Source organism: Schistocerca cancellata, chromosome 2 (genome assembly GCF_023864275.1).
Source record: "Schistocerca cancellata isolate TAMUIC-IGC-003103 chromosome 2, iqSchCanc2.1, whole genome shotgun sequence".
NCBI lineage: Eukaryota > Metazoa > Arthropoda > Insecta > Orthoptera > Acrididae > Schistocerca > Schistocerca cancellata.
The window spans coordinates 102156329-102175440 of record NC_064627.1 but is presented as its reverse complement, the minus strand read 5'-3'; the positions used below and the strand labels follow the sequence as shown (position 1 = coordinate 102175440).

The 19112-nt window shown below is 40.1% G+C and overlaps 1 protein-coding gene across 1 annotated transcript in view; it reads right to left on the bottom strand.

Annotated features, from left to right (window-relative positions):
* LOC126161364 (dynein axonemal heavy chain 7) overlaps positions 1-19112 on the bottom strand; it is a 1035864-nt gene that overhangs the window by 219651 nt on the left and 797101 nt on the right. Inside the window, exons 49-50 of the mRNA XM_049917134.1 lie at positions 9435-9613; positions 9165-9356 (exon numbers count right to left, since the gene is read on the bottom strand). Coding sequence (XP_049773091.1) covers positions 9165-9356; positions 9435-9613 — 371 coding nt within the window. The remainder of the gene's footprint in view (positions 1-9164; positions 9357-9434; positions 9614-19112) is intronic.

The window sequence follows — 19112 nt, the reverse complement described above, 5'->3', positions numbered from 1 at the left end:
CACAAGTAAGCTGATGGATTGGAACAACCTATGGCATATGCCTCAAAGACATTGTCACCTACTCAATGCAATTATTTGCAAATAGAAAAGAAAGTGCTGATGATCATCTACACAGTACGCAAGTTACATATTTTCCTTTATGGAAACAAATTCCATCTCATCAATGACCATAAACCGCTTGTGGCACCTTTTAGCTCCTATTCTCAGCTTCCTGACAGGACTGCATAGAGACTTCAGCAGTGGGCTTTATTTCTGAGTGCTTATCAATATGAGATTCATTCTTGTCCCACTGCTCGTCATGCCAATACAGACATGCTGTCGTGCCTACTTATTGGTCCTGACACAGAATTCAGTAAAGCAAAAGCTGTGTGTTATCAAATTGATGATCATGTGCAGGAGGCGTTACATGCAAAGAGAAAGCCACTCTGCAAGAACCAGTGCTCTGTCGGGTGTCTCATTTTGTATTGAAAGCTTGGCCCAGCTGGCTGCCTGCTAAGGAGTTGGGCCTGCTCCACAATTTTTTCCTTCATCTTAATTGGCTGGTAGTGAATGTTTGAATACTCCTCCTTAGTACGGATTTGGGCAAAGCCTGTACTGTCATCCCACCAGCCCTGTGGTCCCCAATTCTTGTGCTTCTTCACCATGGCCAATGGGGCATAATATGCATGAAAATCATAGCAAAGCGTTTTGTCTACTGGCCTCACATTGCTCCAGCAATAGAGAAGGTTCTCTGTGGATGCAAACAGTGTGCTGAGCATCAGGAAGCAAATGGCCCTCCTCACAAGCTTTTGCTCTGAGGCCCTCTCCCAGATCAGCCATGAGCCAGCATCCACATCAATTTTGCGAGTCCTATTAGTCATTCCAGGTGGTTAGTAATGTTGGATGCACTGTCAAATTAGCCATGTATCATGCGCATGCACTCCACCTCAGCAGAAGCTATTTTGTCAACCCTAAAGCGATCAAAGGATTCCCGAAGATCATCATCTTCGATAATGGCCCACAGTTTGCCTAGGCATTGTTTTTAAATTGTCCAAACCAATTCACCCCCAATCAAATAGCTAGGTTGAACATATGCTGGGAACATTTAAGACACAATTGGCAAACTGCTTGGCAGAACCGCTGCCGATATGGTATTACCTCTGTTCCTTAGCATCTACAGGATTATCCCACTCCACAGCCAGAGCCCAGTGGAGATTTTCAATGACGCTGGAACAGTGCCACTCTTCTGATATCAGAATTAGTTAAGCCGTTAGTGCAACAAAGACCCACCACAGTTGCAGTGGACACTCTTGAAGGGCCTCCTGCAAGCGCCACCCCATCCCAGGGGCTGGGTGCTATGGAGGTTCCTTCCCCTGATGCGCTGGTGGGTGTTCAAGATGTTGAGACAGAGCTGCTGCCCATCCTGGACCCTAAACTGGTGTCTGACAGTGGCTGCCTGATGCCTCCCAATCACTGGAGCACAGGGCAGACATTCCCCTGTTCTCAGTCCCCCTCTCTCTTACTGCCACTGGTCCACTGAGTCCCCACACATGGCGTCACCACTGCACCAAGTGCACAATCATCCTGGCCACTAGAATGGGTAAAGCTCGTGTTGATGCTCCTGGCAGATGATGTAATTGTGCATGAGCAGCAGAACAAATTCACACCCACCATGGTGGAATGGACCAAAGAGGATACAGCACAAGCAGGGATCACATTGCCATCAACATATCAGACAACACCAAAGGAGAAGCCAGAAATGTGTATAACCCACACCAGAACAGGCCGGAAAAATAAAGTATCCATACGTCCCAGGAGCTCTGCTCTACTGCAGGGGGCTGACTGGGCAGTGCCACTGGCAGACTAAATTGCACGCAGTACATTTTTTTATCTTCTTTGTTTACTCCTTGAATGATTATTACTCTTTGTAATTGATTCTTTTAACAGTTCATGAAACTATGTCAATAAAGGAATAAAGCTTTTTTTGTGTGGCATCTTGGTGTCCTGTGGTCTAGTTAGTTTTGTAACAAATACACAGGAGGCCCACAAAATGGTGAGCCAGCAAAAACATAAAAATACACAAGCAGTCGTGCAAGGTCAGATGATATTGTTGGCACAAGACCTGAGTCAGATTCAGACTAAGAGGCAAATAGCAGATCTACAGGACAATTTACAGAGGCTGATATGAGGGCTTTGGAAAGGAATGCCACAAGTGTTTGAAAGAAAATCTTAAGAAGCCAAGTTTAGGGAGAGTAGAGCTTTCCCATGCATTATTTTGATGAGAATTTAATCATTTTATTGCATGTGGATAGCCTGATAATGGGATCTGGTGACTTTTTATAGCTACACGAAACAATTACAAGAAGAGTTTGATATTGTGATAAGTAAAGTGTATCTTGGCCTTCAAATCCTAAGATTTGAAATCTGTGTGAAGATTAATCAGACTGTATATGCAAAGAGTGCTGGCAAGGTATGGCATGATGAATGCAAATCCAATACAATTACCAGCTGAACCAGCACAGATACCTGGCAATTCACTGTCAGATACTGATACAGACAGTAACCAAGAAATTATGTGCAGTAACACATATTTAACGATGGAACCATGTCCAAATCTAGCTTACACTGTCAATGTTGATTCAAAGCTACAAGACTCACCTACTCAGATTCATCTTAAATTGATTAAACACATTCTTCACTATCTGAAAGGCACAGCTGATGATGGAATTCAGTTTATCAAAATAATATGTTTTGCTGTAGAAGCTTATAGCTATGCTGATCAGGCAGATGAAAACTTGACTAGACATTCAACAACAGGAGGTTTAATGACATTTTGTGGCATACCAGTAATGCAGAAAAATAAACTTCAAAAATATGTTGCAGGGTTAGCAATGAAGTTGTATTTGTTGCTACAAGTGAGGAGAGAAAGTCTTTAATGTGGCTAGATAGTAGATAGTGTCGGAAGTTCCATGCGGCTTTTCAAGGATGATGCTGTAGTATACAGAGAAGTTGCAGCATTAGAAAATTGTAGCGAAATGCAGGAAGATCTGCAGTGGATAGGCACTTGGTGCAGGGAGTGGCAACTGACCCTTAACATAGAGAAATGTAATGTATTGCGAATACATAGAAAGAAGGATCCTTTATTGTATGATTATATGATAGCGGGACAAACACTGGTAGCAGTTATTTCTGTAAAATATCTGTGAGTATGCATTCAGAATGATTTGAAGTGGAATGATCATATAAAATTAATTGTTGGTAAGGCAGGTACCAGGTTGAGATTCATTGGGAGAGTCCTTAGAAAATTTAGTCCATCAACAAAAGAGGTGGCTCACAAAACACTCGTTCGACCTATACTTGAATATTGCTCATCAGTGTGGGATCCGTACCAGATCGGGTTGACAGAGGAGATAGAGTATATCGAAAGAAGAGTGGTGCATTTCGTCACAGGGTTATTTGGTAAGCGTGATAGTGTTACGGAGATGTTTAGCAAACTCAAGTGGCAGACTCTGCAAGAGAGGCGCTCTGCATCGCAGTGTAGCTTGCTATCCAGGTTTCGAGAGGGTGCGTTTCTGGATGAGGTATCGAATATATTGCTTCCCCCTACTTATACCTCCCGAGGAGATCACGAATGTAAAATTAGAGATATTCGAGCGTGCACGGCAGTCGTTCTTCCCGCGAACCATACGCTAGTGGAACAGGAAAAAACCTACAAATAAGCAACAAGATTACGCCATTGCTACTTGCCTTAAAGATGTTACAAGGAGCAGCAAACAGGCACAACAAAAAGACTGTTACAAATTGAGCTTTTGCCCAAAGCCTTTTTCAGGAAGAAAAACAAACAGACACATTCACACAAGCAAGCAAGCCTCATGCACACATGCCTGCGATCTCTGGCCACTTCATCCAGAATGCAGCAGTGTCAGGTTCAACACACGCTGCGCAACCCAGGGAAGGGGGTGGGATAGTATGGTACTAGGCTACAGGTGTGGAGGGGTGGGGGATGTCAGCACTGCTTGGCAGAGTGTGCAACATGCACAGTTCAGAAAATGGTGTAGGGGAGGATCCAGATGGCCCAGGTTATGAAGCAACAATTGAAATGTTGCATTCAGCTGCCTGGTGTGCAGCAGAGTGGTCCACTTTGCTCTTGACCACAACTGGCAGTGCCCATTCATCCTGGCGGACAGCTGGTTGGCAGTCACATCAATATAAAAATCTATGCAATGATTGCAGCAGAACTGGTATATGAAATGCCTGCTTCCACAGGTGGTCCAGCCTCTGACGGTGTAGGAAAATCCTTTGACAGGACTGAAATAGAAAGTGGTGGGGGGTGTTGGGCAGGTCTTGCACCTGAGGATATGATTCCTGTGGCAAGGTGTTTGGACTGTGAGTGGTATTGGAATGCACTAGGATGTTGTTAAGGTCCTCTGCTCCAAAGAAGTTTCAGTCCTCTGCAAAGACCTCACCTACAGCCTACCCCAACCAAATTTTTAACCACTTAACCATATTATACCTGTCAAATATCTACTCTCCTCTCCTGATCCCTACAATAAAAACATTTCTTTGCCACCAACCTGAGCCCAAAATTGAACCCTGCCTTTCACAGTTCATACCACCATCCACTCCGTGTCTCCCCCCCCCCCCCCCCCCCCCCCCACTTAATTACCCCTGGTCACAATCCAGAAATTCCTTGCCTTCAACTTGGCCTCAGCATTCTTCCCCAAGTCCCTTCCTAAGAACACTAATCTTTCATCAGAAGAAATCACAGCCATACACAGCCACAAAACAGATACCAACCAAATCATCATACTTGGAGACAAAAAGTTCCACCATCACTGTGGTGAATTGCAATGACTACCTGATAGAAAACCTGTGGCAATTGTCTGACTCCTCCAGCTACAAAGTCAACCACACCAGAAGTCCAACACAACCTACAATCCCTGCCTTACACTCTTCCAAGAACCTCTCTCCTCATCCCCAAGACAACCCGCACACCAAACTTCTACAAGCTTACCAAAATCCACAACCCAATAATCCTGGATGCCCCCTTATAGCTTCTTATTGTGCTCACACTGCAGGAATTTCAACCCTTAGTGACCAACACCTCCCATCAACTGCCAGAAATCTAGCATCCCATGTCAAAGATACCAATCATATCATTCACTGACTCTCCACCATCCCCACCCCTTTACTTCCTGAATCCCTACTAGTCACTGTTGACACCACTTCCCTATAGACCAACATCCCTCATGCCCACAGTCTTGCAGCCATTAAACACTACTATTCCCAACATCCTTCAGACTCCAAACTCACAACCTCATTGTTTATATACCTTACTAACTTCATGCTAACACACAACTACTTTTGCTGTGAAGGGAAGGTATACAAACAAACCTGTGGCACAGCTACAGCCAACCATTTGGCACCCTCCTGTGCTAACCCGTTTATAGGCCATCTAGAGGAAATATTCCTAGCCTCCAAAAATCCCAAACCCCTAGTCTGGTTCATGTTCATTGATATCTTCATGATCTTGTCCCTGGGCCAAGACACCTTATCATTATTCCATCGCAGCCGCAAAACATTCTCTGCCATCTGCTTCACATGGTCCTCCTCAGCCTGATGTGCCACCTTCCTGGACGTTGATCTCCTCCACTCTGGTGGCTCCATCCACACCTCTGTCCACATTAAACACGGCAACCACTAATAGTACCTGTATTTCTACACCTAGCATCCCTTCAACACCAAAAAATCCCTCCCGTATGGTCTCATCACCCAGTGATGCCATATCTGCAGTGGCAAATGCTCCCTTGCACAGTAAGCTGAAGGTTTAAAAAAGGATTTTTCAGACAGGTATTATTGCCCAGACCCAATAAACAAATAGATTTCCTGTGCCAAATCCCCACACACCCACAATCCATCCCCACCCATGAGGGAAATATAATGGATCCAATGGCAACAAATAGACCTGACATCTTAAAAGATGTCCACATAAAAACTGGTATCAGTAACCAAGGTGCAGTTGTGGCAACAACGATTAACAAAGTATGAATGACAACTAAAACAAGCAGAAAGATATATATGTTCAGTAAACAAGATAAAAAAAATTGGTAGTGTCATATCTCAATCAGGAACTTGAAATCTTCAGCAAAGGGCAGGAGCATGTAGTGGAGCTCAAGTTTAAAAGAATAGTTAATCATGCACTGGATAGATAAGTACCCAGTAAAACACTTCATAATGAGAGAGAAACTTTGTGGTACACAGTTACTATAAAGAATCTTCTAAACAAAACAGATTACTGCATAACAGGTGTAAAACCAAGTGTAGAGCTATTGATACAGAGATGCTGAATGAAACACATTTGGCTGTAATGAGAGTAATGCAATTGGCTACTGTAGTAGAATATTGTCAAGTAATCTTTCATAGAAAACAAAGAAATTCTGGTTGTATGTAAAGGCTGTTAGTGGCACCAAACTTATTGTCTAGTCCCTAGCGAATGAGATAGGAACTAAAATTGAGGGTAACAAAGCAACAGCTGAAATTCTTAACATCATATTCAAATGTTTTTACAAAGGTAAACCAGGAGAATTGCACCCATTTAATCCTCATACTCCTGAAAAGGTGAACGAAATAAGTATTAGAGTCAGTTGTGTTAGAAACAGTTGAAATCGTTAAAACTGAACACAGCCCCAGGGTCTGATGGGATCCCTGTCACATTCTATACTGAATTTTTAGCTGAGTTAACTCCTCTTCTAACTCTAATCTATTGTAGATCCCTCAAACAAAAGACTATGCCCAGTTCTTGTAAAAGGCACAGGTCACGTCCATCTACAAGATGGGTAATAAAAGTGATCTACAAAACTACAGTCCTTGACATTGATTTGTTGTAGAATCTAAGAACATATTCTGAGCTCAAACATAATGAGGTAGCTTGAATGGAATGACTCCCTCAATGCCAACCAGAATGGATTTCAAAAACATCGCTCATGTGAAACCCAACTTGCACTTTTTTTCACATGACATACTGACAGCATTGGATCAAGGTAATCAGATAAATGCAGTATTTCTTGATTTCCAAAAAGTATTTGACTCAGTACCACACCTATGCTTATTGTCAAAAATATGGTAAGTGGTATCAAATGAACTTTGGTATGGAGGAAGCAGTATGTTTTCTTGGATGGGGAGTCATTATCATATATAGAAGTAACTTTGGATGTGCCCAAGGGAAGTGTGGTGGGACCCTTGCTCTTCATGTTGTGTATTAATGCTCTTGCAGAAAATATCAATAGTAGAATCATGTGTTTTGCAGATGATGCAGTTATCTATACTAAAGTGCCACCTGAATGAAACAGCATAAATATTCAGTCAGATCTTGAAAAGATTTCAAAGTTGTGTGGAGATTAGCAACTTGCTCCAAATTTTCAGAAATGTAAAATTTTGCAGTTTACAAAATGAAAAAAATGTATTATTGTAAGACTACAATATTAATGAGTCACTGTTAGAATTGGCCAACTTATACAAATACCTGGGTGTAACACTTTGTAGGGATATGAAATGGAACGATCACATAGGATCAATCAAGGGTGAAGCTGATGGTAGACTTTGGTTTATTGGTAGAATACTCAGCAAGTGCACTCCATCTACAAAAGAGACTGCTTACAAATCACTTGTGCGACCATTCTTGAATACTGCTCAAGTGTCTGGGACCTGTACCAGATAGGACCAACAGGGGATATTGAACATATACGGAGAAGAACAGCATGAATGGTCACAGATTGTTTAATCCATGGGAGAGTCACAGACATGCTGAAGGCAATGAGCTGGAAGACTCTTGAAGATAGACATAAACTATCTGGAGAAAGTCTGTTAACAATTTTTCAAGAACTGGCTTTAAATGATTACTCTAGAAATATATGACAACCTCCTATGTATCACTCACACAGGGATGGTGAGGGTAAGAATAGAATAATTACTGTATGCACATAGGCATTCAAACAATCATTCTTCATATGCTCCATGTATGAGTGGAACAGGAAGAATCCCTAATAACTGGCACAATGGGACCTACTCTATGCCATACTCCACGTAGTGGTTTGCAGAGTATAGATGTAGATGTGGGTGTAGACATATACGAACCATCAACAAAGGAGTCCCTCCTCATCAATCAATACCATCCCAGACTGGAACAACTGAACCACATTCTTCATCAGAGCTTTAATTACCTATCACCATGCCCTGAAATGTGGAAATTCCTGCCCAAGATACTTCCCACCACTTCTAAAGTAGGGTTCCACCAAACTTCCACAACATCCCCATATTACTCCAAATCGCAAAAGCTTGCCAGAGGGATCATATCCCTATGGAAGACCCATGTACAAAACCCGCTTAATCCACCCTCCTAACACTTCCTAGAGGCTGGGCTGTCTGTGAAAGCAGCCATGTCATATATCAGCTCTGTTGCAATTATTGCACAGCTTTTTATATGGGTATGACTGGGCTAAAGCAAAATGCACCACCTCGTCACACAACATGCAGCTGAACATAACACCCTTAATTTCCATTGCTGCTTGATAAACCAGGCCGTCTGGAGCCTCCCCTCCACTCCCCTCCACCACCAGTTTTTGTGAACTGCACAAATAGCAGTTATCCTTACAGCATACTCTATGCTCACGAAATCAACCTGACCTCAATTTACGGTAATCTGCTGTACCCACACCCTCCACCCAACAGTTTCTATCCCCCTATGTCCAATCACCTCCTTCAAATTAGCATCCCAACATCTTCATTGTGTGCAACTTTCTGTAGAAACACATGTACCACAAGTCTTTTTCTCTGCTCTGCTTCTTGTCCTCCTCCTCCCCCCCCCCCCCCCCCCATGCCCCCCACCCCATTCCCATACAGACTCCTGATGTTGCACCTGGCAGCCTTCTCCTGTCACCATACAGTCACTGCACACTCTGCCAAGTAGTAGTGACTCCTTTTCCCCACCAGTACCCTGCTATCCCTCCCCATTGTCTGCCCAGCTCCAGATTGCTGCTGCTGTTAGAACTGAGACAGGTGCATTCTGGCCAGAACAGCCTGAGATAGCAGTGCTTGAGGTTTGATTGCTTGTCATAATAGTTGTTGATATTCAAACTGGACTTTCCATTATTTTATATAATAAAAATACTTTAAGTTTTGTGACTGACCTTAAAGTTTGGGAGATCATTAAGTCTACACAGCTCATCCCATGATTTCTGTGGAAGCCATTTAGCAGGATTTGGATAGGGGTTGTCCAATCCCACACCACCAGTGAGAAAAAACATCCATTCTGCATTGTCCAACTCATTTTTGTTTCGAAGCAAATTCACAGTTAATAAGAGTGAGAACAGCAGTTTGTCCTGGAACACAAATCTTATTTTTAAAAGTAGTCCATGTTTGTTACTGTTAACTAAAATAAATACAAATCAGTAACATACCTTTTCAAAGAGACTGCGGCATATATTAACATACAGTGAATATGTAAAATTTCTAGTGAGTGACGCAAGCCATTTTTCTATTTCAAACTCTTTTTCTGTGTTATCAATTGCTACTTTGAACAAATTGACAAACCATACCAGAGAATACTGGTACATTGGATTTATGTTATCTAAGTCAACTGTAACAAAAGGAAAACCAATTTCCATTTGCAAAAATATTTTTATTGCCTCATAAATATATAAAGTTAGCACAATTAAAATGTTAGTGAAACAATCTTCAAAACATAACAATGAAACACTGATATCTGATTATTATTTGGTATTAAGTCAATTCAGTTACAACTTAGAAGCATAAACAGTATGCTCTCATCAAAATGCCATTGTAATAGTTCATAATTATAGGTACCCTCCATGGTATAACGTCGGAATAGAGAAATTTTAAAGAAGCAGAAACTACTGCCTAATAGATGTAAAACAAAGCATAGGACTGTAGCTAGAGAGATGCTGAATGACACACATTTAGTTGTCAAGAGAGCAATGTGTGAAACCTTCAATGACTACCATTGTTGAATGCTGGAAATGATCTTTCACAAAACATGAAGAAATTTTGGTCATATGTAAAGGCATCAAAGTTAGTGTCTACTCACTCACAAATGAGACATGAACTGAAATTGAGGTCAGGGAAGCAAAAGTGGAAAGACGTAACTCCATTTTCAAATGTTTCTTTAGAAAGGAAAACCCTGGAGAACTACCCCAGTTTAATCCTTGTACCACTGAAAAGATAAGTTAAATAAGTGTTAGTGTAATTTGTATTGGGAAACAGCTGAAGTTGTTAAACTTGAACAAAGCTCCAGAGCCCAATGGAATCCCTATTACATTCTTTACTGAACATGTGGCTGAGTTAGCCCCCCTTGTAATTACAAGCTATTGTATATCACTTGAAAAAAAAAAAAAAAGAAAAAAAAAGTGTCCAATATCCTTGACATCAATTTGTTGTAGAGTTTTAGTATGTATTCTGAGCTCAAACATAATGAGGTATCTCAAACAGAATTATCTCCAAGCCAACCAGCATGGATTCTGAAAACATCGATAATGTGATACCCAACTCCCACTTTTCTTACACGACATACTGAAAGCTTTGGATCAAAGCTGTCTAGTATATGCAGTATTTCTTGATTTCCAAAACGCAACTGACTCAGTAACACACAGCATAGCACAAGCATAGCTTATTGTGAAAGGTATAATCATTAAGGTGTATCAAGTGAAATCTGTGACTGGATTGAGGATTTCTTGGTAGAAAGGGTGAAGCAAGTTATACTGAATGGAGAGTTACTGTCAGATGTAGCAATAAGTTTGGGTGTGTTCCCCAGAAGTGAGCTGGAATCCTTGCTCTTGATGTTGTATATTAATGCCTTTGTAGACAATATTAATAGTAACCTCAGACTTTAAGTGGCACAAAGATAAATGTAAAACCTCACATTTCACAAAACAAAAAATGTAGTATTGTATGACTACAAAATCAACAAGTAACAGTTGCAATCAGACAGCTCATACAAACACCTGGATGTAACACTTTGTAGGGATATGAAATGGAATGATCTTATGGGTTTCGACATAGGTAAAGCAGGTGGCAGATTCCAGTTTATTGGTAGAATACTGGGCAATTCAATCAGTCTACAAAGGAGATTGCTTACAAACCACTCGTGTGACCCATTCTAGAAACTTGCTCAAGTCTCTGGGACCTGCACCAAATGTGACTAATAGAGAATATTGGAATTATACAGAAATGGGCAGCATGAATTGTCACAGGTTTGTTTCAATCATGTGAGGGTGTTTCAGAGATGCTGAGAAAACTGAACTGGCAGACCCTTGAAGAGAGGCATAAACTATCCTTAGAAAGCCTACTTAGAAAGTTTCAAAAACTGGCTTTAATTGATGACTCTAGGAATATACTACAACCCCCCATATATTTCTGACATAGGGATTGTAAGGACAAGATTAGATTAATTGCAGCATGCATTGATACATTTAAACAATTGTTCTTCCCCTGTTCCATATTTGAATGGAATGGGAAGAGACCCTAACAACTGGTATAATGGGATATATGCTCTGCCATGCACTTCACAGTGACTTGCAGAGTACAGATGTGGATGTAGGTTAAGTTATTCACCTCCAGTTTCAAGCAACTCTTTGTTCCTTATACTATATGTGTGTCATAATCTTCAATAAACAACTCTGATTCTGGGAAGTTTCCTTGGATGCTCCTGCAATTTACTAATATCATATTAAGCTATTCTATATCTGATGTGCAGGGATGAGCATTCTCTGGGAACATTCTGGCTAATGTATCATTGATTTTGCCTCCAATCCCAAGGGGAGAGCGTCTCCTATCCTTTGAAAAAGAAACAAAATAATAATTTGCACTCTACATGTAATACACTATCCAGGTTGCTATTTCCTGTATGTAATGCACCACTGACCTATTAAAGAGAGCCCTACAGTTGTCCATCCAACAGTGGAGGCTGAGAATTGGCTGAGCATCTGGTTTATATCTTTCACTCTGCTCTGAACCCAAGGATAATGATCAACCTTGGGTAAAATGCTACAAATAGTGAGCTTAGCCTGCGCCCCACGTGTAATGCTAGTTGCCTTCACCACATCATCCATATGCTGAAAGGAACTGTGGATGGCCTCAGAGTCCAACAAGCAATAGGTGTTATTCATGCTGACCTGCATCAATATTTGCAGCCAATTGCCCCCAGTGTGCTTGACAGCTGCCAGCAGAGCCTCCTCCACAACTCGGATGAGAGGCCCCCCCTCCCCCCCCCCCCCCAACAAACCAAGTACACACTGACATTCTTTCCCACCCTGCCTGCTATTTCATTGAGGGGTTCCACTACCCACCTAGCACTGGAGCTCCCAGTGACTAGCATACCCGCCCTTTGCACTTGTCTGGACTGGGCAAAAAAATTGGCTGCTGGCCCAACAGGAGAGATATCCTATTCTTGCTTAGGAGGATTATCAGCACTGGGTAGCACCTGGTACCTGTTGCTAAGGCATAAGGAGCCAACCGTGTGGCCCACTGTCTCTTTCGCCTTCTGGCCAGTGTCATGTGAACCCACTGCTGTCCACCACTTGTCACTGATGCCTTGATTTTGCTGCAGATTTGAGCAGTACCCAGAAGCCTGCTGACTGTGGTCAATGCAGCTTCCAGTTGTTTACAGACAGCAGCCAATTATCTTTGAGTCCTCCACAATAAGCACAGTCCCTAATCATATTGTACAGAATAAAATCTCAAAAAATACAAAAAAGAAGTCAGGAGTAACTGGGAAAGGACAAATAGACCCCCCACAAGAGTGAAAATTACCCAACTGTGACACTTTTGAGGTTTCAGTGACCACGAAGTATGATTGAGGAGAATAAACAGACACTAAAATCTACTCTGGACAGTTCTCACTATAGCATAAGATTACATGATCCACAAGCTCTTAAAACAGAAATAAATTTCTCTATGGGAAACAGATGTATCAACAGATACTTTTTACTAGAAACTCTCTTTACACAAAAGATACTACAGGAAATAAATATACAGACTCTAAAGCAATGACCCAAACTACACATTGTGCACTGACATTAGATTTAAATGAAGTCACATGACGCAGTAGTTCTGGCAGCCAGATCTACTGTAGAAAGTTGCCACACACCAAGATATGCACTAAAGTTCACAAAAAACTCAGAGACAGTCAGTAAACACTAGTCTACAGAGTAAAATACATAGCTGCAAATTCATTTCCTTGGTGAAGTGTATGAGAAACAGAAACTAGACAAAATTACTATGTGTCAGACAAACTGGTACAGCTACAGGGACGTCCTCTCTGTTCCACATCTGTGGCTACAATGGAGCTCATACGATAATTCACAAATGAACACTGAACTACCCTGTGGTCCTGCTGCAACAACAGCTGCCAGCTTACTGAGTGCTCTGATTGAGTATAGCTGTTCTAACCAAAACAAACAAATGCCTGGGGGTGCAACTATACACTCAGAGTTATTAAAACACTAGGCTGTGATAACTAGGCACAACTTAGTGTTTTAATAGCTGTGAGTGTATAGTTGCACTACCTATAGCCCCCCCCTCCCCCCCCCCCCCCCCCCTCAGGCATTTGTTTGTTTTGGTTAGAACAGCTAGACTCAATCAGACAAACATGCAAAAAACTTACAAATTATACTACAATACTAAAGACACAGGTAATGGAAAATAAGTCACTTCTATTTTAGGCTAATACAAATAATTCACGAATTAATACTGTACCTCACTCTAGTGCAGCTGGAACAAGAGCTGCTGGGTTATTACTTTTTCCGATTCAAACAAATTATAATTTTCCTAAAATAATAAGTTAATTTATGAAATGTGCATTCAAAACAGAAAATTTAAGTTTCCAGAAAATTCTTGACACTCTCTTGTAGATTCAAATGCATACCAAAACTTCTGCTCCACAAGACAGAACGATTATTTGTACCAGTTCATGAACATCCATATAGTAGTACAACTAGATACTAACTTTGACTAATGGGTTCAATCATTTTTTATGTTTTTGTCTTTTTCATTAATATCTGAATGTAATAGGTTTGTTCTGTTTTCTTCATAGCAGGCACCACAGCAATGAATTTATTAAAAGACAGTGGCATTTTCCACTTCTGCTGCATTAATTTTATATGTTCACATGAATAAAATGAATACAGGAAAATTCAATCTTCTTTTAATAGCTGTGTATTTTAACATTTTGTTATTTCTGTCCTATGTGCATCTTTAAACAGGCATCATGCACAAAGCTATAGTCAGTCGGTAACCAAGCACCCAACGACTTCAGCTAGTCAGCCAGTTACGGTTGAGCCATCAAGATGTATAGCAAATACTGTAGTTAATATGAATAATTAGGTTATCGTTACATTGAGTTATGATCTCATGCATTTGCTTATTAGTCAGACATCTGTATAATGTGAAAAGCCACTTGTGGACTTTAGTTAGGCTACGCAAAGCCTATGTAGCTTACCGGTCAGTATTGTTAAATATACATAGTACAGGGTAAACAAGCAGTAACCACAGGTAGCTGAGAGGTCAGCGTGACAGAATGTCAATCCTAAGGGCCCAGGTTCGATTCCCGGCTGGGTTGGAGATTTTCTCCGCTCAGGGACTGGGTGTTGTGTTGTCCTAATCATCATTATTTCATCCCCATCAACGCGCAAGTCGCCAAAGTGGCGTCAAACTGAAAGCCTTCCACCCAGTGAACGGTCTACCTGATGGGAGGACCTAGTCACACGACATTTATTTTTAGTAAACAAGCAGATGATCAAGAGTGTTTACAACAAATAAATATGAATAACATGAAAATTAAACTTAATGGTGCCATATACAATCATTTAAATTTGTTTGAAGCATGTGATAATCAACAGAAGAATACTAGCACAGAAGAAAATCTATGAGACTTATGAGGCATAAAACAAGTTAGTATGCTTAAGAACTCTGATAACAATATAAGCTATTTTTAGAGTATCACAATGCTGGTTGTGCAGGGTGCTTGTGGGTGTAAACTGACAGAGAGTGTAGCTGCTGCCTGTTTGACGGACAGGTAGAACCATACCTGTGTTTATGAATTTAAAACTGATATTACATTTGTCAATTATTAATCATGGAAATTACTGCTGATATGACAACAGTATCCTGCTTTGTGTTGTTTTGCCAAAAGATGATTTTTTATTAAATTTTGTTGTCTATTAAAATGACATGTCTCAGCTGCAATTGATTTCACTTTTCAAATAGCAGATTTCAAAAGTGATGATCCAAAACTTTCATCTTCAGTTAATATTGATTGAATGGGACACATTGTTTCATAGTAAGAGACATGGCAGCTGCGGTTCTTGGCAAAAGAGAAATAACAGCTAGATGAGTGGGAGTATTACACCCCAGATTAATTCAACATTACCACAGTTTGTTGCCCAACCTGGATACACATTATCAACACCCTTGAGGATAACAGTCACTTTCATGCTGATTCAGGTGGTCGCTACACTTTCAGGTCACATCATCACATAATAGCTCACCACAGCAGCCAACACTTCATATTATGTCACATCATTCATCCAGTTATAACTAATTACCATCTTTCTCTTTATTGGCACAGCAAAAGATAGGTGCCAGACTGACTTTATAAAATTTTTGAGAATATTTCATAGTTTATGAATATGTCAGTAGAAGAACGTGCTCTTCAAATATAAACAGTAGACCTCTCTATAATGCACAATGCCTCTTATGTAGGACGTGCCACCGGAGTTTCTCCTTTTATGCTCTTATGGTCCTGTGATAAAACATGGTGCTCATTGTTGGATCTTTTTCTATCTCTTCTATTAATTCAACCTGGTAAGAGTCCCACACAGATGAGCAATATTCAAGAATCTGTCAAATGAGAGTCCTGTAAGGCACTCCAGTCATGGATGAACTACATTTCCTTAAGTTTCTTTCAATGAATCTCAGCCTCTCATATGATATACCTACAATTATTTTTATGGTTGGTAACTTGATTTGGGGGAGGGCACCAAACAGCGAGGTCATCGATTCCATCAGATGAGTGTAGGATGGGGCAGGAAATTGGCTCTGTCCTTCCAAAGGAACAATGCCAACATTTGCCTGAAGCGATTTAGGGAAATCACGGGAAACCTAAATCATTCATTACCAGAGAAGAATACTTGATGTTGACTGCTCAGGTAGCCCTAGCTTTTTTAAGATTCCTTGTAGTGCCTGTAGCCACTGATGTCAATGCTCCTCTATGCTAACTGTTTCAAAAGCTCAGTTTTGTTGTCTGCAGAATGTCTATGACTTTGTCTCCACAAGTCAGTTTTCTAATTAAATGCTTGAAGTATTTGTCAGAAAAGAAGGTCATGAAAATCTTACATAAATCTCTCTCTGACACCTGTTTTAATCATATAGCTCTCCCATTCTAAAGCTGGCTTGATGAAGTCTCCCGCTATCACAATAGCATAATCAGGAAACTTCAATGTGACATTTTCCCCATTTTCTCTGTAGTACAAATGAGGCAGCATGTGCCCAAAGCAAGTGATTACCATGTTTGGCCCACCACTGATGCTTATCTTCGCCCAAATATTTCACATTCAGAAATTATTATAACATTATGAGACATTATCAAGTTCTTTATGACAATAAATACTCTGCCACAATAAGCATCTAGCCCCCTTCCCCCCTTGCCATATGTATTCCAATCTGAATTTAGGATTTCACTGCTACTAACTTCTGGTTTCAGCCAGCTTTCTGTTTCTAAAGCTACATGGGCATTATTACCATTAATAAGCATGGCTATGAGATGTTTCCATGGATCCTACTGTAGTTTACTAATACCACATTAACATATTCTCTTACTGATTTGCAAAGATGAATGTTTTCTTCCAAGAGTAAAGTAGCTGATCTTTCTTCTATTACGGCAGACGGCAGGTAATTCATCACTGATACGGAAGTGTTCTTGTTTTCTTCTATTAAAAAAAAAAGTGACTGACACATATACTTTATTTTTCATAGTGCACACCTGGTCTGTTGAGGGAAGTCCTACAATTATTAGTCACATTAGTGGAAGTTGACAAACCTGCGTCAAAAGACATTGCAGTATCATCTGATGCAGGCCTATATTCAAGCAGTTTGGAATTATGACAGTCTTCAGCCAGTATGTGTTTTTATGTCTCATCAGCATGAAAGAAAACCAAGGAGTCTTCAGCATGAGGCAAGATATACACAATCACAATAGCCGTAACAAGAGGAGCATCAAAATACCAAGGTGTCAACTGATGGGAACACAAGACAGCTTTCCAGTGGTTGCCCTAAAGATGTTCAACTCACTGCCTCAAGAAGTGCAATCCCTGCCACTAGGAACATTCAGAAGGAGAGTAGCATAGGACCTGAAAGAATGCCCATTGTACTCCATTGGTGAATTCTTTAATAGTGACCAAAGTGAATGGACAAACAAATATTGTTTCTATTAAGTATAAATGTATTAATTCTGTGAATATTTTTTTAAATGTATATATGTAATTAATCTTGATGCAGTCTGTCCAGTCATGGCTGGTAAATGAGACAGATCTAGTAATAAAGTAATAAAGATGCTTTGTTGCCTGCCCAAGATTTGTGCTCCCGGAGCATACTCACACTCTGTGAGTACAATAGAGTTTGCTCAGCACTCTGGGTTCTACCACAACTGCACTATTCCAAGTTGCCCAATGTTGCACATGTGGAAAACTTGGGAAGACGTGTTTGCAACTCGGTGTGATTGCTTCTAAGATGCAAGTATCGTGGCACACTTCTATAAGTAGTATATTTTCAGTAGTGTTTATTTTCAACTTCTTGTTTTTCTACAAAAGTAATAACTTTATTACTTAATTAAAAAAGTATACTAAATGGTGCTAATAAGTAGGATTACAAAAAATAAGTTAACTTGAATTGTGATCTTTATAAATTTATAGGCATTTTTATTTTAGAACATGTAATATAGATAGACTAATTTAAAACATGTAACATAGGTGGACCTATGATTTGTGATGCATTCACACACATGTAGTCATGCAAATAAAAATCTCTTAAAACCAAATGTTGGTGGGACCATGTCAATTTCATAACAAAAAAGAAAACTGTTCACCGATGTACACTGAGCCAAACATTGACATAACTTCAGCAACTTTTCTGTGCTGTTGAGGAAACTGCTCTTGGGCAACATTTTATACGAGCTTGTAGCGAATAGTGTTTTATTCATCTCATAACATACAATTTCTAATCATATGATTAGTGTACAGGAGACAGATCAAAAAAATGGATAACACAGTTTAGGCCTAATTGGTACAAAGAATTTTAACATTAATATAAACTTTTATTTTCTTTCCTCCCTTTTGTGAAGGACAGCTACAGTTACATACAAGACTATATATAAATTTATCCTGCTCAAATGTTCAGTTCATCCTTCATGAACTCAACAGTGTAGTAGCAGCGTTTGACAAGTATATAATATATCTTTGTTTTCAGTGGCTCTAGGTTCATACTCAGAACATTCTTTCCTTTTAGCTTGTTATGAATTTTCATTGTCATATACTGAGGAGACTGTGCATATAGGTTTAAGTGATGAGTGGAAAGCATAAAATTGTCTTTGTTTCTCATGTTATATGTGTGATTGAAACAGTTTTTCTCAAATAACTCTAAATTGCTGTGTAGAATGATGATAATATCATAGATGTATAAGGAGGTAACTGTTAATAACTATTGGTTTTCAAATAGTGGGCGACATTATGTCCTTTGATGGGCAGTACACATGTTCCTTACTATTCTTTTCAGTAACTTTAGTATGCGCAATATATTGCTTGAATTTCCCCAAAAAATAATACCATACCTTACAACTGACTGAAAGTAGCTGTGGTATGCAATTTTCCTTGTATTCATGTCTGTTGCACCACCTAATATTTGCACAGCAAATGCAAAGCTACATAATTTGTGCAGGTAGTCATTATGTTTATTCCAATTTAAATTTTTATCCAGGTTTAACCCTAAAAACTTCACAGAATCCACTTCTTCTATATCCTGATTTTCATGAGTTATTTTAATTTCTTGGGGCTTTGACTGTTTTGTTCTGA